This window comes from Mustela nivalis (genome assembly GCF_964662115.1).
Source record: "Mustela nivalis genome assembly, chromosome: 10".
NCBI classification, from domain to species: domain Eukaryota; kingdom Metazoa; phylum Chordata; class Mammalia; order Carnivora; family Mustelidae; genus Mustela; species Mustela nivalis.
In genome coordinates this window covers 31,769,126-31,789,024 of record NC_139029.1, presented here as the reverse complement: position 1 = coordinate 31,789,024, position 19,899 = coordinate 31,769,126, and the positions used below count along the sequence as shown (strand labels likewise).

The window sequence follows — 19,899 nt, the reverse complement described above, 5'->3', positions numbered from 1 at the left end:
CCCCACAACATCTCATTCGTGATGAAAATAACATCATGCCAAACAGCAAATATCAAACTTTTATTTAAGAACTGTACAAAAGCAAATAATAAATTTCACCCATGCATTGTGATAAGTAAATGTATATATCAACTTGACCAGGTTACAGGGTGCCCAGACATTTGGTCAAACATTATTCTGACTGTTTCTGTGAAGGGTATTTTCCAATGAAATTAACATTTAAATTGGTAGAATGAATAAAGCAGATTTCTCTCCCGGATGTGGATGGGCCCCATCCAATCAACTGAAGGCTTAAATAGAACCAGAAAGCAACCCAACCCCTAGTATGAGAGAATTCTTCTTGCCTAAGGGTCTTTAGCCTGGGACGTTGACTTTTTTTTCCCCCTACCTTCAGATTCAAATGGAAATACTGATTCTTCCTGGGTCTTAAGCCTGTCAGCCATCAAAGGAACTACCCATTAGCTCCCCTATGTCTCCAGCTTGCTGACTAACCCTGCAGATCTTGGGACATGCCAGCCTCCATAATGATGTGAGCCAATTCCTTAGAGCAAATCTCTATACATATAAATATAACAAATATATATTGCCCTGGAGGACCCTGACTATGACAAGCGCTAACAGAGAGAACTTCCAACAGAAAGATCCAGTTTCCATTGGGTAGAACTGTGTACTCATCTGCGAACTGGTATCAGCCAGTATCTCTACAAAGAGGCCAGATCACGTATATGGAATGACTTGAAAGTGAGGAAGCCACATTAAAAAAGAAGGTTCAATGTTTTAACCTCACGCATGAGCTACCAACTTCCTACTTGAAATCAGTACTCTCACCTAAGAGGCTGTTTGCTACACAAATAGTCAAGTCTTCTAAGATAATGGGCTTATGGGGAAAAATAGCCTTTACACTGGTGGTCAGAACTGCCACTTTTCTAGCTGGACCTCTCTAAATCCCAGGAGGAGATTCGAAAGGACCAGGGTAACTACAGACTCATCATGCCTGTCTTTCCAAGCCCAGCCCAGCTGGGTTGCTGTGTTTGAAGCTCTGCATCCCAGCTCCCTGTCCGTGCTCTTGAGGCTTTTCGGGATTATGGCTACCACACTTAAAATCCCTGTACCTGCTTAGCATCAATAGGTAAGTTAGCTTTGAAAACGTGTACATTGGCTCTGGATGGCAGGAAACTATACTGTAAACAAGCATCAAGGAAACAGAAAGGGAGGGCATGTTTTACTCTTCCAACTTCCCCATCCCATATTCCAGAAGAAGAAGGAAGAGCATGTGACCCAAAGGAGCTAGAGGCCTGCACTGAGAGAAGGGAAAAAGCCATTCTGGAGGGAATAAGAGAGAAGTCAGGGACCAGGCACCATAACCTCATGACTAAAAGGTCAAGTGCAGGATGAGGCAGGGTGAAGTTCCTTTAACTAGCTCCTCGAGTAGAGAACCCCTGTATCTTGGGGACACACATTCACCATCCCATCATCCACTAAACCTAATCTGATGGTTGGTTTTCAAGAATTCTTCCAGAGCAATGGGAGCTTTAAGTCCCGGAAGGATGACAGAGTTTAGAACTGAGCGCTGGGTGGAAGGTGATGTGATTCGAAATCACAAGGTCTAGATCTGGGGAAAGGAGATGGGATGTTTCAGAATCAGGTGTTGGGCCAGCAGACGGAAATCCAGGGCAGGAGGCTGGACCCTCAGGGGAGCAGGTAATGAGGTACAGCCCTAAAAAGAAGGAACCTTGAGACCTTGAAGGGCTGGGGCAAGGTCAGAGGGCCAGGGCAGGATCATATCCCTGGGTGGGAAAATCTCCGGTGCCTGAAGGGGGAATAAGGAAGGGTTCACGTTCATGGTCACATCTCCATTCGCATGACCTTTTTCTTCTGGCTTGCGGACGGTTGGTGGTTCTGATTTCTGGAGTTCTGAGCAGATGATTAGAGGTGCTGTGTTTTTCCCACCGTCATGAAGGCAGGGCTCAAAGAAAGGGCGAAGGGGGCCAGAGAAGGTGTGGGTGAAAGTAAAGATGTGGGATCTGCTGGTCACATTGTAGAAGGAAATGATGCCTGCCTCATAGTCCAGGAAAATTCCCACACACCTCGGGGGCTCCTTGAGGCGCAGCGTAGTCTGTGGGGATGTGAGAGCTTCGTACTCCTTCTCACTACTCTGGCGGACAAGCCAGTGTCCATTGGCAGGCGTGGCAGTGATCTTCCCCTTCCTGCTCACAGACTCACTACACACCCCCAGGGCCCATTTAGTCTTGTCTCCCACGTCTACCTCCCAGTAGTGACAGCCTGCCGTGAAGTACTCAGCGCCCAGGACACTGACGACGAAGTCAAATCGCTGGGGGCCGTCGGGCACAGGCTGCCTTCTGTCTCCAAGCTTCACACGTCGCCGGTCCTCAGACAGGATGAGTTTGGGATGTGCTGTGTCTGGGTCCAGGGTCACTGCCACTGCAGAGAGTCAGTGACAGGTGAGCCTGGGGAAGGCAAGGTCTTAAGGGATCTTTGGGTAGCTTTGGAGGGAAAGATAATCTCTAGGTTTGTGATCGCTGTCATTGGTCTATTTGAGTTCATGTTTCCCCTTCCCCTATATGTATGGGAGCCAAAGAAAACTGTCTTCCAGTCTCCTAAGATATGCTGAGAGTGTATTAAGTTGAAAGAAGAAAAAGTATTTCATCTCTCTGTGAAGCTGCCTTAATCCCTAGGAAACACTGCCTTCATCTTGGATGGTCCCAAGGAATGCAATGTATGATAATAAACATAGGCTTTGATGTTAGACCCCCTAGCCAGCTAGGATGTGTGAGTCCCAGCTCTGCCACTTGCTGGTTATGTGACCTTGGGCTTGTTACTTATCTCCCAACTTCAGTTCCTTCTTCTATAAAATGGAAGTAGGGGCTCCCATTTGTATAAATTTTGCTAATACATGAGATGGTGCCTAGTTCACACAATGAGTGTATGATGTTCATTTTGTAGTTAAAAATCATTGCTTATAATTATCATTTTTAAGGGGTAATATAGATAGAAGGATTCTTCTTTAAAATTGTGGATTATGAGGGTCGCAGTGAGTCTCCCCCTTTTGCCAAGCATAGAAAACAGGCTCTTCTTGAAGAGAGAAGGCATGAAGTCTGTACTCAGTCAAGGTGGTGGGAGTGAGCCAGACCATGAGTGTCAGACGGGTACGGGTTTATGAGCTCCTTGAATGCCAACCAAGGTAATCTGGTGTTTTCTCAAGTGCCAACTCCTCAATTCTATTGTACCTGCCTGAAGGAAGCCATGTGAACAGAAGGGGGATGAGTAGCTGGATGATAAGGGCTGCCAGTAGGTGAAAGTAACAGGTCTCATTAAAATAGCAGCAAAAAAGGGGCACCTGGTAGCTCAGTCGTTAGGCACTGCTTTTGGCTCAGGTCATGATCCCAGGGTCCTGGGATTGGGACCCTGCATTGGGCTCCCTGCTTGGCAGGGAGCCTGCTTCTCCCTCTCCCTCTCCCCCTGCTTGTGTTCCCTCTCTCACTGTCTCTTTCTCTGTCAGATAAATAAATAAAATCTTTAAAAAAAATAGCAAAAAAATTGCCAACTATTTAGGAATAAAATGAAAAGAGATGTGAAAATCTTCTAAAATAAAACTATGAAACCTTTTCATAGTGTGTGCTGTGGGAGCATGAGCCTCACCCACTGTCTTCTTGGAGAATTTCAGTCACCACCCCCCAAGAAAACTGATCTTGGAAGAAGGACATGGCAGGTGTGTAGACAGAAATAGGAGCACTGGCTGTTGGTCCAACTGTGGGATAGGAAGGACTTCCCAAATTTGAAAGCATGGAAGAGACAACACAGGAAAAGACAAATAAATTTGACTACATAAAAACAAAACAATCATAAAACAACAACAACAAAAAAAACCACAAGGAAAGTAAAATGAAAATGAAAAACTTGGAAAAATAAATTGTGAAAAATATGACAAAGAACTAGTATACTTTATATAGAAAGAACCCTTACAAATCAAAAAGTAGTCTGGACAGGACAGGAACAGACCAGTCACAAAGATGACATCCAAATAACCAACACACTTATGATAAATCTCAAAAATCATAGAGAACCCATAAGAAGATCATGAGATATAGATATAGATATAGATATAGATATAGATATAGATACAGATATAGATATATAGTGTTTTAAATGAGGGAAGACTTTCCAAATCTAAACGTAACCCCCCAAATCACAAGGATTTTTTTTTTTAATTTGATAAGCAGTTAAACAGATTTTATTTTAAAAAGCTTTAAATGACAGTCTGCATTCCACAGGACCAGAGCTATGGGCTCTGACACGTGGATGCCCTGACTGGTATAACTTACCAAAGTGCAGCCTCGCCCGCCTCCAGCCTGAAAGACAGAAAGGAGATGCTTGAATTAAAAGTTAGAAAAACGGAGAACTCTTGGGGCATGGGGGCCAAGTGCAGGGGAAGGTGTACCTCACCTGAGTTCGCCGCAGCTCTTTTCAACTCTATAAGAGAAGAAAGAAGGAGATGAGCTATTGCTGGAAATACAGACTCAACAGGAGACTAGGTGGTACGAGAGTTAGAAAAACACGGGACACTTACTCAGTTCACTCCGGAGTTTCTCTGAAGAATAAAAACAGTTGGATCAATCAGAACAAGGACTTCCAGAGTGCTGCAGTCCCATCCCAACCATATTCCCACATCAGACCCTCAGTAGCAATACGCTGAGCTTTCCCATAGTGGGGCTTGCCACAGCCGTGGCTCCCAGCCGTGGGCCAGGGCTCCCCGGGGACAAGGCAGAGGAGAGTCAGCCAGTTTCTGTGACCGCCAGAACTTTCTGGCAGACCAAGTCAACAACACATCTTCTGCATCTAGGTCACCACAACATAAACATTTGTAGGATGTTGTGGGAGAAGAATAAAGTCCAAGTTCATTTAAAACCATCACCCAATGTCCATTTGATTTCCTTAGGTATATTTTCTCAATGTAAAATAAGAGACATGTCATCACATGTCTGAAGGTTTTTGTGGTTATAAAGAGGTTCTCATGCGTGAAGTGGTGGAGAAACGCTGCTCCACACACTCACTGTAATGAGGATCCCGAAGGGAATGTCACACCTAGGGAATAAAAAAGGTCTCCCAGGTAGCTTCACCCATGGGAGGTGAGTGCTTCCCAGTAAAATCTTTCCCACGTAGAGACAAGATAACTGTTCTGTGGGAAAGAGGAACAGGAAATATTTGAGAAGAGAGGACTTTGAGAGCCAATACATCTCCAAGCCCCATGACCTCAAGTACCCTTGCCCCCACCTTCTGCCCCAAGAAATGAAACTGAGACACTCATCCTAAAGCAAAGACATCAGCAGAAGGAGCTTTGTGCCATGGATGAGGGGTGGAACTTACTGAGGGCTTTATGGAGCCTTCCTAAAAAACAGAAAAAGGCATGCGTGAACAGATGGGACACAGAAAGGCTCATCACTCCATTCCGCCCCCCCACCCCACCTGACCAGTGGAAGGGGTGATGAACCAGCCTGTGGGCCCTGAAACTTCCTGAGGATCTGGACTGCCCGGAACTTTGGGTTTGCCTTTCTTGGCCCTCCCTTTTTGTCCAGCTCTTTTTCTGTGGTCCCCGTTGAGTGTTTCTGTGTGTTTGTAACTGTGTGCTCACGTACGTGTGTCTTGTTGTCCTTTAATAGCCTACTGTTGCTAATAGCGATACTGTGAGACTCCCAGTCGGAGACAGCCCCACTCTACCACACCGTGCCCTCCGCCCCTGGACAGAATGGCCATAGCATCCCTGAGGTGGGTGCACCCACACTTTCACCGCCTTGAAGGAGATGGGATGCAGAAATCAGGGCAGACAGAGCCATTTCGAGCCAGGGACTTGTCTTCCCAGCAAGACCTTCCAAGGGCAGAGCCCCCTGGTTTGTTTTTTTTTTTTTGTACGCTGGATGTGTCTGACTTCTACTCTCAGTGGTCCAGGGCACACACTCAATTAATGAAGATGACAGGTGGAAAGGGAAAGGGGTACCAGGCTTTGTAATAAGAACTTTTTAAGTTGTCTATTTTAATCCTGAAAACAATCAGGTGAGGAGACTCACTGTCCCCATTTTACAGATGGGGAAACCAAAGCTCAGAGCAGTGAAGTACCTTGTCCAAGGCCAGTAAGGGGCACACTGGTGATCTGAGCCGAGAGTCACTGAACCAGCCCTTTTCTGTAGAGCCAGGGATCCTCCCCTCATATCACACTGCCTCTCTCAATGCAAAAGCTGTATGGAGTTCTGAGATGCTTATACACCCCATATGACCATCATAATACCTTTTCAAATAGTAAGTAGACCTTCTTTTTAGGTGATTGGTGGAAAGGCTGATGAAGAGAGCTCAGGACAGTTCAGACCTGTGAATGTTGATCAAGGGCATCCCCTCACCATAGTTGCTCTATAGCCCCTTGATATGGGAAAGTAGATTCCAATAATATTAATGGAAGGGGTGTGTGTGTGTGTGTGTGTGTGTGTGTGTGTGTAATGTGTGTATGACAGACTGTCAACATTCATGTAGAAGTGGGAAGAATGTGTTCTTTGTTATTTGTCCCCTACTCTTTATTCTGTACATATAATTACCTTTTTCTTTTGCGTGGTCTGAGAGAAGATTTTCTAGAGGAAGAAAAGTAAATGAGATTCTATGCCATTACTTTGATGGTCCTCAACTCCTATTGAGTTCACCTGCCTTTGAGGCTCCCTATCTCTACCTCCTTGACCCAGGCCCTCACCATCTCTCATCTGGATGACAGAAATGGTGCCCCCCACCAGCCCCCCTCATCCTGTCTAGCTTCCTCTGGTCCCTTCTTAACACTGCAGCCAGAGAGCTTCTCGAAGCACAATTCTGGTCAGGACTGCCCTGTTCACTGCTTCACCACTGCTCCGAAAAGAAAAACGATCTACAAAGCCTCCCCTGGCTTGACCCCTGCTAAGTCCACAGCCTCATCTCCTGTCACCTTTCCCCTCACTTCTGCACTGTGTGTCTTTTGCATGTTGTTCTTTCTGCTGCGGAAGGTTTTCCGTTCCCTCTTCCTCCAAGCCTGCCTGTCTTCCTCCAAACATCCTCTGGGGACTCCACTCCTGTCCCTCAAGTTTGGTTGGTTGGTTCCTCCTGGATCTAGTCTTTATGGCCCTTAGAACTTCCTCTCATGGCATGTGTGCACATTTATCTATGTAATTTCTTCACTCACATCTGCTTCCCTGACTGGACTGAAAGCTCCAAGAAGGCACAGACTGTATCTGCTTTTACTTGCCATTGTGACCCCAGCGTCTAGTATAGTCCAGGGCACTTAGTAGACAATCACTAATTGTTTGTTGAATGAATAAAAGCTCCCCCCATGTTAGACCTACATGACCCCCACAGATCAAGCAGTGAGTTCACATACAAAAATCACCAAACATACTAGAAGGCAAGCTCTGACAAGTTAAGTGTCTGTGAAAACTGGAAAGGAAGGTAAAGATGTCCCACCACCCCTGCCTGTAAGGACAGCAGATACTGGGATTTTCAGCTAATCTAAAACTAACAAAATGATTAAAACACAGTAACATCTCCACCCAACTCAGGACACTTACCTACCTCCATCACCTGTTCATAGAGAAGCTTCTCTAGAAGACAGAAAGAGAGAGGTATCAGCTCAGTTTAAGGAAGGGCTTTTTCTAATAGGCAGGGTTGTCCAAAGATGGCCCAAGCTGCCTAGGAGGACTTTGCTCCTTGTCACTCTGGGCGTGTGACTATTTGAAAGGATTAGCAGGTCTTCAAACCATCAGATCGGGGGAAAAAATATTGGATTCTCTGACTCTCAGGGTCATGTGCAACCCTGCGATCCTGTGAAATTCAACCGTATTTGTGGGGTTTTATCTCATGGCTAGAATTGTGTTTCTTAATTAACAGGCTGGCAAGATCAGTTCTTTCCTAATTTATCAAAAGATAATGATTCACAGCTCTATCCAGGATTTTTCTGCAGTTTCTCTGACCTTCTCTGCATTGGGAGTCCCCAGGCAAGGCTCTACCAGTTCTCTCTCTGCCATTTTGCAGGGTCCCCAACCTACAGGTAATTCACGTCCATGTCTACTTCTTCCTGGACATTTCCTAGAGAAGCCCATTCCACTTCTTGCCAGCTGGGGCGCCTTTACCACTTAGTTACCTTTTGATCTTCTTTGCTTCCAGATGAGGTAAATGCCCACGAAGATGAGAATCCCCAGGAAAGGCAGGATGACAGCAAGAGCCACTGTAGAGGAGGAGATCCTCCCTGGAGAAGGGGCTAAAACAGAAACCACCAATGGCCACCCTCAAAGAGACATCCAACAGCTTCTCCCATGCCACAGACCTTGCTTCAGATGGCAGATGGCTCAAGCACATCCCAACTTCTTGGTTAGAGAGAGACTTCTAGCCAAGACTGTGGGGGGAGTGACCAGGGATGATTTCAAAGTGAGATGTTCATTTCTTAGGGGTAGTTCTGATGGTCCTGCCTGAAGACAACAGGTTAAACTCCACTTTTCAACCACAACCTTGTCCTATCCTGGATGGAGCCATTATCTGGTGACTTTGAAGGATAGGAGGGGCTTCCTCAGGGATCATCTTTCTCATGAGCACCCACCTGTCTCCCCATCAAGTCCTCACTTTGCTGTGAAACAACAGTCAGTGAGTGACATCTTGGCCCTGAGCCCTACCAGCAGGGGCAGAACCATTTCTGTGGTGCTATAGCAGGAGACCTAAAGCCTGGACAAGAAGAAAGGAGAAAGGAAAGAAGAGAGAAAGAGCAGAAGAAGCTCTGTGACTCATGGGAAGAGTCTCAGCTGGATGCGAGACCTCACTCAGCAGTGTGTGACCCTGGGCAAGAGACTGAGCCTCCCCAAGCCTAGCTGACCATCTAGGAAATAGAGATGATGTAATTTCTGTCCCGTTGGGTTGTAGAGAGACTTAAAGAGGTCAGGAGAGTAGAGCACTTAGCACTTCATGAGAGGCAGTGGCAGTAGTAAGGGAAGGGAGGGGGACAGAGAGAGGAACAAAGAAGTCCCGACCCCTTCTGATCTGGGACCCCAGGCCACAGTCTGTCTTTCCTGGCTCCAAAACCACTCTGCTTTACCACATGGCTCCATGTTTAAAGGGTCTTTAAAGGATTGACACCCTTTGGATCCCTTAATTTTACTTCCAGAAATGCATTCTAAGAAAATAATCAGAATCACATCCCAAAATATGTGCAAAGATATTCACTGAATCATTCGTTATAATAGGAGGAAAAATTGGAGACCACCCAGATGTCCAGAAATAGGGCTCTGATTAATTTTCTTATGCTATAACCACACAACGAAGTACTGTGTAGCTCTTAAAAATCATGCTGCAGAGAACTACTTAAGGACATGGGCAGAAAATGCTCAGGACGTTGTAACTAAAGGAAAAAAGATCCAGCAGAATACATATATGAAAACGCACACACTCAAGAGTTGGAGACATACAAGAATGTCTTTAAAGAAATGCCCCCAGAGGTTAGCAGCAGTTCTAATTTATGACAAAACAGGCCATTTCCGGTTTCTTTATAATGTTCATCACTTTTTCAACTTTTCTACCACAAACATGTGTTCCTCATAGAATTTAAAAAGTTTGAAAATTCTTTATAAAGTTTCCACTCAGGTAGGAGTTTTCCGCAGGGGCTTCGAGCCCGTTTCCTGTCCCGGCTTTTACCTGCTATGAGCATGGCTGTGGTCTTCTCTTGGCCGAGGGCCAAATTGTGGACGGTGCAGGACACGTTCCCCAGTGTGCTGTCCCTGACTCTGCTAGACACCGCGATCCGGAAGAGCCCAGCTTCCAGGACATGGACATCCGACAAGGGTTGAAGCACTCTGCCTTGAGGGTCTTTCCACTGGGCCAAGGGCTGTGGAAACCATCCCGCAGACCTGCACACCAGCTGGATCCATCCAGCGTCGTAGCCCTTCACGTGGATATAAGGGTCGGAGCCTAGAACTGGAGGGAGACCGGGAACACAGATGCCTGATGGTGGGGGCGCGGTCCCCACCGGAGCCCTGGCTCCCTCCCTGCAGCCTCCCCGGGGGAGGCGGGGCTGTCCTGGCCACTTGCGGGGGCCGCCCTCTCCGCAGCCCCATGCTCCTCCCAACCGGGTGAGAGAGTCTCTGGCTTCATCCTCACACTTCGCAAATGCACCCCTGGGGTAACTGCATCCCACGATTCAGGTCTTGGGGGTACCTCTGTCCCCCCCTTTGAAAATGACTAACCTGCCACCTGCAGGGTCACGATGCCATCCCGAGTCAGGTTTCCGATCTGGACCTCGCATTGGTACAGCCCGCGGTCCTCCAGCCGGACGTGGCGGATCTCCAGGGACACGCTCCCCTCTCCCGGGTCCCTCCGCAGCGCCGTCCGCCCCTTGTATTCTGGCATCACGCCTTCCTCCCGGTCTCTCCCGTCGCGGAACACGTGCACGACCTGGGAGCGGTCCGGGCTTGGGGACCTCAGCCACGTCACCGCGGTGGGCACGGTGACCGGCCACAGGGGGATGGGGCAGGGCAGTTCGGCTGTGCCCCCTAGTGGGGCCAGGTGGTAGTCGTCGGCGTCCCCTGCGTAGTGCGGACAGAAAACAGACAAGGGCGTGTAGGCGGGACCAGAGAACAGCCGCGCGGCGGCGGGTGAAAGGGATGTCTTGGCGAAGAGCAAGGCCAGGGAAGGGCATTGGAAAGGACTCGGCGGGGAGGGGTGGGTGGAATAGAACGCGGGAAGAAATAAGGCCCCTTGTTCTTGGGACTCGTTGGGTAGAGGTCCCAGGCAGGGAAAGAGGCTCACCAACTCCTACCTGACAAGGGCAGGGGCAGCCGGAGGAACATAAGTGCCACGAGGCAGCTGGAGAGCCAGGAGCCAGAGGAACTTGCCATCTCCGTGGGAACTAGGAGGACAGACGCAGGGAGACACCAGAGAGGGCTGGTGAGCTGGATGTGGGTGCCGGTACAGTGTAAGGAGGTGGGGTGCCGGTGAGGGCTGCTCGGCCAACGCTCTGGAATCACACAGCCCAGAACTGGAAGTTCTGCTAACTGGAAGCTCTGCTACTTATCTCCCTGTCAACTTGTAACTTAACTTCTCTGGGTAACCTTGTAACTGAGACTCTGTTTCTCTGTCTTTAAAATGGGTATAGTAACTGTGCCTTCTGGCAGGATTATTGTGAGGGTTGAAGGACGGAAGTGCTTAGTGTGGAGGCTGGGGTCATGGGTGTCTATGAATGCCATGAGTGAGGACCATGGTGATACGGAGGGTGAGGCACCGAGTGTGATTTGGAAGGCTGAGAGAGGAGTCTGGAAGAACAAGAACTTACACCAGGGATTAAACAGGTGCGCATCAGGATACTGGCTTCTTCTAGCACTTAGTGTTCCAAGACAGACTTGGAATGGGCCTGTGGTTAGCTTGTGGTTACCCACAGTGGATTCAAGTCTTGGCTCCATTCATGTGCTAGCTCCATGGCCCTGGGAACATTCTTAATATCTGTGGGCCTCCAGTGCTTAATCTATAAAGGTGGAAACTTCTTCCTGGGTTCAAGGAGGCAATGCATGGAAAGATCTTGCCATAAAGGCCTCGCAGAACAAGTGCTCAGTAAATGTGCTGTAGTCGTTATTACTGAAGCAATGAGTGCATGAACCACAAGCACACCCCCGAGGATTCCCTACTAGAAAACTCTCTTCCAAGTCAAACTCTCACTCTTTTCAGATGAAATGATACTTTATGTGGAAAAGCCAAAAGACTCCACTACAAAACTGCTAGAACTCATACAGGTATTCAGTAAAGTATCAGGATATAAAACCAATGCACAGAAATCAGTTGCATGTCTATACACCAACAACAAGACTGAAGAAAGAGATATTGAGTCTGTCCCATTTACAATTGCACCCAAAACCATGAGATACCTAGGAATAAACCTAACCAAAGAGCCAAAAAGTCGGTACTCGGAAAACTATAAAGCGCTCATGAAAGAAATTGAGGAAGACAAAAAAAAAATGGGAAAATGTTCCATGTTCATGGATTGGAAGAACAAATATTGTGAAAATATCTATGCTACCTAAAGCAATTTACACAATTAATGCAGTCCCTATGAAAATACCATCAATTTTTTTTCAAAGAAATGGAACAAATAAGCCTAAAATTTGTATGGAACCAGAAAAGACCTCAAATAGCCAGAGGAATGTTGAAAAAGAAAGCCAAAGTTGGTGGTATCACAATTCTAGACTTAAAGCTCTATTACAAAGCTGTAATCATCAAGACAGTATGGTACTGGTACAAAAACAGACACATAGATCAATGGAACAGAATAGAGACCCAGAAATGGAGCCTCAACTCTATGGCCAACTAATCTTCGACAAAGCAGAAAAGAATGTCCAATGGAAAAAAGACAATCTCTTCAACAAATGGTATTGGGAAAATTGGACAGCCACAGGCAGAAGAATGAAACTGGACCATTTCCTTACACCACACGCAAAAATAGACTCAAAATGGATGAAAGACCTCCATGTGAGAAAGAAATCCATCAAAATCCTTGAGGAGAACACAATCAGCAACTTCTTTGACCTCAGCAGCAGGAACTTCTTCCTGGAAACATCACCAAAGGCAAGGGAAGCTAGGGCAAAAATGAACTATTGGGACTTCATCAAGATCAAAAACTTTTGCATAGCAAAGGAAACAGTCAACAAAACCAAAAGACAACTGACAGAATGGGAGAAGATATTTGCAAACGACATATCAGATAAAGGGCTAGTATCCAAAATCTATAAATAACTTACCAAACTCAGCACCCAAAGAACAAAGAATTAAATTAAGAAATGGGCAGAATGAACTGACATTTCTGCAAAGAAGACATCCAGATGGTCAACAGACACATGAAAAAGTTGCTCCACATCACTCGGCATCAGGGAAATACAAATCAAAACCATAATGAGATACCACCTCACACCAGTCAGAATGGCTAAATTAGTAAGTCAGGAAATGACAGATGCTGGTGAGGATGCAGAGAAAGGGGAACCCTCCTACACTGTTGGTGCGAATGCGAGCTGGTGCAGCTACTCTGGAAAACAGCATGAGGTACCTCAAAAAGTTGAAAATAGAGCTACCCTATGACCCAGCAATCACACTACTGGATATTTACCCTAAAGATACAAACGTAGTCCCCCTCTCCCACCCTCTGCCTGCCTCTCTGCCTAATTGTGATCTCTGTCTGTCAAATAAATAAATAAATAAAATCTTAAAAAAAACGATACAAACATAGTGATCTGAAGGGGCATGTGTGCCCAAATGTTTATAGCAGTAGTGTCCACAAAGCCAAACTATAGAAAGAACCTAGATGTCCATCAACAGATAATGGATAAAGAAGATGTGGTGTATATATACAATGGAATACTATGCAGCCATCAAAAGAAATGAAATCTTGCCATTTGCAATGATGTGGATGGAACTAGAGAGTATTATACTGAGCAAAATAAGTCAACCAGAGAAAGATAATTATCATATGATCTTTCTGATATGAGGAATCTGAGAGGCAGGGCAGGGAGGTGTGGGGGGTAGGGAAGGAAAAAAATAAAACAAGATGGAATTGGGAGGGACACAAACCATAAGAGACTCTTAATCTCAGGAAACAAACTGAGGGTTGCTGGGGGGCCGGGAGGGATAGGGAGAGGGTGGTTGGATTATGGACACTGGGGAAGGTATGTGCTATGGTGAGTGCTGTGAAATGTGTAAGCCTGATGGTTCATAGACCTTTACCCCTGGGGAAAATAATACATTATATGTTGATTTTTTAAAAAGAAATTAAAAAAAGTACTTGCTACTGCCAGAAATTCCTCTAGTAGGAAACAAAACTTTCATGCCACAACTGGGGATAAAGTTTAATTCTAAAAACTCTGGAGAAGTGGGGCAACTGGGTGGCTCAATCAGTTAAGCATCAACCAGAGTCTTGGTTTCAGCTCAGGTCATGATCTCAGGGTTATGAAGTTGAACCCCCTCACTGAGCCCCACTTGGGCATGGAGCCTGCTTGGGAGATTCTCCCTCTCCCTCTGTCTGTCTCCCCAGCCCCAGTTGAGCTCTCTCTCTCTCTGTGTCTAAAAAACAAATAAACAAAAAACCCCAGCAGAGATATTGTCTCTTGAATTCTCCCCAATATTTCAAATCCTCTTCAAAGAGGAGGGTTTTTGTAGAAGTTATCAGGCCAGGCCCCTGAAGTTTTTGGAATTGGGCAAACCAGGACTTGGAGGAGGTGGAACTGTCAAAGGGAGTTTGGGAAACTGAAGATGGACTTAAGCTTTGAACAAATTTCCAATTGTTTCTCTTGTGGCAAACAGAACACTGATTTAGGGTTGTTTTTGTTTTTCAATCATGATGCACATAACATCCATCTCTAATCCCCTAGGGTTACAATTGGCAACACAGCAGCAGGACACAGTGTGTGGTTAGGACTGTGTTACAGTCAAGACTCCCCCCCACCCATCCCACCCATTTTTCCCACAGGTTACCAGCTACTCAGAAATTGAACACGAGAAGTTAGGTAAAGGAGAAAGGCTCTCTGCCTTATCAGTTATCATCCAAGATGGAGCATCTGGGTGGCTCAGTCGGTTAAGCGTCAGCCTTTGGCTCAGGTCATGATCTCAGGATCCTGGGATCGAGTCCCACATCAGGCTCTCTGCTCAGTGGGGAGCCTGCTTCTCTCTCTCCTCCCCTACTTGTGCTCTCTGCTGCTATCTCTATCCCTCTCTCAAATAAATAAATGAAATCTTAAAAAAAATATATCATCCCACGGAAAGCCTGCTTCCTCCTCTTTCTCTGCCTGCCTCTCTGCCTACTTGTGATCTCTGTCTGTCAAATAAATAAATAAAGTCTTAAAAAATTATAGTCCACGGTGGAAGTAGGCAGGGCCTGAGATCCCTGGCAGTTACCCTAATCCCCAAAACCCTCAACTAGAAGGTGCTTTTGTAACATCCCTTGGGTAGACATGCGCAGAGTGACACAGAGCTCCATGCTGAAATGGGGCTGTTTGTAGTCAAGGAAGAGGAGAACCCCACAGTCCCATCTTCCAAGATTCAGATAGATTATTAAGTGATTAAGAAGATGGGCTCTAGAGTCAGCTTGGGTTCCAGCTCTGGCTCTGCTATTACCTGGCTGTGTGACCTTAGGTTAGTTAGTTAGATAGTTAGTTGGTTGGTTTCTCCAAGTCTCCTCTTAATTCACACATGAAATGAAGCTAATAATTGTACCTATCTCATAGCTAGGGTTATAGTAAGGATTCCCAGAAAATACATGTGAAATCATTTGCACCAGATTCTAAAAATAAAAAAGCAAATGAAGTCCTTCCATCATGCTGTCACTCTGTAAGAGGGCAGCTGAGGTGGCCTGAGGAGGGGAGTCTCCCTGAAGTACATTACCAAGTTACCGATGAACAGAAAGTGGCTATGGGAGCAGACTAACGCTGGGGAGGATGACATCAGAAGTAGGACATTCACTCTCTAGTCAAAAAGAGAAATGCAAATTAAGGCCATGGTTAGATGTGTTTTGTCTTCCTTTCAAATTATCTAATATTAAAAAAAATTATCACACATGTGGGCAAACCAACTCTCTTGTTCATCGCAAAACAACTGTCACAAGTATAAGTTAGTCATAAGTATCAAACGATTTGTAAATACGCAAAAGTTTTAACCCACGAATTCCACTTCCAGAAAAGAATCTTATAGGAATCAGTAAGGATGTGTATAAGGATTTGCTGGCCAAGATGCTCATCACAAAGTAATTTTTTAAAAAAAGATTTTATTTATTTATTTGACAGACAGAGATCACAAGTAGGCACAGAGGCAGGCAGAGAGAGAGGGAGGGAAGCAGGCTCCCCACTGAGCAGAGAGCCTGATGTGGAACTTGATCCCAGGATCCTGGGATCATGACCCGAGCCGAAAGCAGAGGCTTTAACCCACTGAGCCACCCAGGTGCCCCACAAAGTAATTTTTTATTAAAGATTTTATTTATTTATTTGACAGCGAGAGAAGGAACACAAGCAGGGGGAGTGGGAGAGGGAGAAAAAGGCTTCCTGCTGAGCAAGGAGCCCTATGCAGAGCTCGATCCCAGGACCCTGAGATCATGACCTGAGCTGAAGGCAGACACCTAATGACTGAGCCACCCACGCATCCCACAAAGTTATTTTTCAAAAGGAAAAACGGAGAGAAACCCAAAAGTCCATTAAAATGAAGATAGTGAACTGTGTATGATACACTCTTGGAATGAAATACTCTGCAGCATTTCATAATCATGTCAAAGAACAATCTTTAATAGCACTGGGAAATTTTTACTATAATCCAAACTAATAACTTTAAGTACAATATACATTGTATCATACCATTTAGGGAGAAGGTGCTCAGGAAAAAAAGGCAAGAACATAGATACTTAAAAAAAAAAAATGACTACTTCTGGGCGTAGCAGTGAGGATTAGGTGACCTTATATTCCTCTATATTTTCCCAGTTTTCTACCTTGAATACACATAACTTTGATGAAGAAAACAAATACAGTGAATATTAAAAGAAGGAGGAGGAAGATGATGAGGAAGGAAGGAGAAGGAGGAGAAACAGAGTAAATTTTGAGCAAAGGCGCACGCAGTGCAGGAGGCAAAGAAGCACAGCTGGAAGTGCCCCCCATCCCACCACTAACCCCCATCCCCCACCCCCACCCCGCCCCAGTCAGGGTCCACAGCCAAAAGTTGCAGCCATAGCTGCTCAGCGGACCCTCTTCTCAGAGCTTGGAATGGAAAATTAACAAGGGCTGCTAGGTCTTTTATTTCACATATTCTTTTTTTTAAAAAATATTTTATTTATTTATTTGACAGAGAGAGAGAGAGAGATCACAAGTAGGCAGAGAGGCAGGCATAGAGAGAGGAGGAAGCAGGCTCCCTGCCGAGTAGAGAGCGCTTAATCTAGGACCCTGAGATCATGACCTGAGAGGAAGGCAGAGGCTTAACCCACTGAGTCACCCAGGCGCCCCTATTTCATATATTCTTACGTCGATGTAATAACCATCGGGTCACCATACTGATCTCCAGGATCTATCCTTCTGATCTGGTTGGCCAGGATGGCCCCTCCTTCCATCATGTTCTCAGTTAACATATATCAATATTATAATAATCAACATTCTATTAATGTAGGATTGAATTAACCCCAAATCCTAAATATATTTTTGGATTGCTAATATTGTTCTCTATTAACAGTAGCTCCCATTTACTGTAACTATAGGTATTCTGCATATGTTGTCTTTGGTATTGATAATAACCCTGAGAAGTGGGTATTATATTCCTCATTTTACACTTGGAATAGGAAAGGCAATCATGCAGACACCAGGGTATTATGCAAGGAAACTAGCAGTAAAATGTCGAACAGGGATAATAGATGAAAGAATGAAGACATACACCTGTAGCATGAGATACAAAATGGGCAAATGACTTCCTCACTTTTTTGAGTAATCATCATGGAAGTTCTTTATGAAGAAAGTCCCCCTAATAAATATAAAATATGATTTCACCTTCTAAAGTTCAATATCCATACACAATTCAAGGACCATTCACAACTTAACCACATCGAGTGTTTGGGCCAATGAATATGGTTTATCTCCCCACTTATTCACGTCTTCTTTCATTTCTCTCAGTGAAAGTTCTCACTGAGAATTTTATGGTTCTCAGTGTATAAATCTTACCTATGTTTTGTCAGCTTCATTCCCAAATATTTAATATTTGACGGTATTGTTATTAATTTTAATTTCTGATTTTTCATTACTAGCATATAAAAACAAAGTTGATTTTTGTATGTTGGTCTTATATCCATGATATTGTTAGATTCACTTGTCAGTTCTAGTTTTTCTGTAGCTTCCATAGGGTTTTCTACATAGGTGGTCACATCACCTGTGAATAAAAAAAGTCTTACTTCTTCATCTGTAATCTGGAGGTCTTTTATTTCCTTATCTTGCCTTATTGCATTGGTTCCTTGCCTTGTTCCTGATCCTAGCAGAAAACATTCCTTCCTCACCATTGAGTGTAATATAAGCTTTTCATGGATGTCATTTATCAAGTCAAGCAAATTCCTTTCTATTCCAAGTTTACTGAGAATTTTTATCAGGAATAGATGTTAAGTTTTGTCAAATTATATTTTTGTATCTATTGAAATGATCAGATAATTTTTTAATTTTTAGTTTGTTAATATAGTAAATTACATTGGTTGATTTTTATTTTTATTTTTTTTAAAGATTTTATTTATTTGACAGAGAGAGATCACAAGTAGGCAGAGAGGCAGGCAGAGAGACTGAGAGAGAGAGGAGGAGGAAGCAGGCTCCCTGCCGAGCAGAGAGCCAGATGCGGGACTTGATCCCAGGACCCTGAGATCATGACCTGAGCCAAAGGCAGAGCCACCCAGGTGCCCACATTGGTTGATTTTTTAAATATTAACCAACCCTGCCTTCTGGGGATAAACCCCAGTCAATCATGAAGTAGCCTTTTTTCTATATCTTTGGCTAAAATTTTTTAAAATGCTAAGAATTTTTGCCTCTATGTCCAAGAAAGATAGAGTCAGTATTTCTCTTGTACTATCTTTTTCTGATTTTGGTAATTAAGAGTAATGCTGTTAACATAGAATGAGATGAGAAGTATTCTCTCCTCTTCAATTTTCTAAAAGAGTTTATGCAGCACTGATAGTATATCTTCCTCAAATGTTTGATGGAAATCACCAGTGAAGCCATCTGGGCCTAGAGTTTTCTTTATGAGAAGGTTTGTAACTACACATTCAATTTCTTTAATAAACATAGGCTCATTCAGATTATCCACTTCTTCTTGAGTGAGTTTGGTAGTTCGGGTCTTTCAAGAATTTGCTTAATTAATTAATTAATGTAGTAATGTCACCACTCTCATTCCTGACATTTGTAATTTGTGTCTCTTTTTTCTTGATCAGTCTGGCTAGAGCTTTATCATTTTTATTGATCTTCTCAAAGAACCACCAGCTCTTGGTTTCATTGTTTTTCTTTAATGTTTTCCTGGTTTCTACTGTATCAGTTTCTGCTTGGATTGTTATTACTTCCCTTCTTCTGCTTCCTTTGAATTTGTCTTTTTCTTGTTGTTTAGGTCATTGATTTGAAATCTTTTCTAATATATCCATGTAGTACTATAAATTTCTCCATAGCTATTGCTTTAGTGACATCCTACAAATTTTAATATGTGGTGGTTTTATTTTCATTATGTTCAAAATATTTTCTAATTTCCCTTTTGATTTCTTCTTTGACCTGTGGGTTATTCAGAAGTGTGTTATCTAGTTTCTAAATATTTGGGAACTTTCAAGATGCCTTTCTGTTATTAATTTCTTTTTATTTTTTTTTAAATTTATTTATTTGACAGAGAGAGATCACAAGTAGGCAGCGAGGAAGGCAGAGAGAGAGGAGGAAGCAGGATCCCTGCCGAGCAGAGAGCCCAATGCTGGGCTCAATCCCAGGATGCCGGGATTATGACCTAAGCTGAAGGCAGAGGCTTTAAACCACTGAGCCACCCAGGCACCCCTTAATTTCTTTTTCTTAAGGATTATTTATTTTAGAGAGAGAGAGCATGTGCACAAGCATGGGGGTAGGGAGGGACAGAGAGAGAGAATCTTCAAGCAGACTCCCCACTTGATCAAGCCAGACCTGGGACTCGATCCCACAACCCATGAGATCATGACCTGAGTTGAAACCAAGAGTTGGGTGCTAAGCCAACTGAGCCACCCAGGTACCCCTCTGTTTATTAATTTCTAATTTAATTCCATTGTAGGCAAAAAAACATATACTGTATGATTTGAATCCTTTTAAACTTACTGACTTGTTTCATGTGCTAGCATATGGTCTATTTTGGTAAATA

General features: G+C 44.4%; 1 protein-coding gene across 5 annotated transcripts in view; it reads right to left on the bottom strand.

Moving 5' to 3' along the window:
- Window positions 1-45: 45 nt before the first annotated feature.
- ERMAP (erythroblast membrane associated protein (Scianna blood group)) overlaps window positions 46-19,899 on the bottom strand; it is a 33,108-nt gene continuing 13,254 nt past the window's right edge. For 4 of the 5 annotated variants that reach the window (XM_082686098.1, XM_082686099.1, XM_082686100.1 and 1 more), the window contains 11 exons: window positions 10,823-10,912; window positions 10,251-10,589; window positions 9,703-9,981; window positions 8,165-8,281; window positions 7,593-7,625; window positions 6,603-6,635; window positions 5,386-5,406; window positions 4,589-4,609; window positions 4,465-4,491; window positions 4,344-4,370; window positions 46-2,442 (listed from right to left, as the gene is read on the bottom strand). In XM_082686098.1, coding sequence (XP_082542224.1) covers window positions 1,718-2,442; window positions 4,344-4,370; window positions 4,465-4,491; window positions 4,589-4,609; window positions 5,386-5,406; window positions 6,603-6,635; window positions 7,593-7,625; window positions 8,165-8,281; window positions 9,703-9,981; window positions 10,251-10,589; window positions 10,823-10,912 — 1,712 coding nt within the window. In that variant the 3' untranslated portion in view covers window positions 46-1,717. Of the gene's footprint in view, window positions 2,443-4,343; window positions 4,371-4,464; window positions 4,492-4,588; window positions 4,610-5,385; window positions 5,407-6,602; window positions 6,636-7,592; window positions 7,626-8,164; window positions 8,282-9,702; window positions 9,982-10,250; window positions 10,590-10,822; window positions 10,913-17,723; window positions 17,745-19,899 lie in introns of those variants that run through there. The other variant, XM_082686102.1, reaches the window with a different exon arrangement.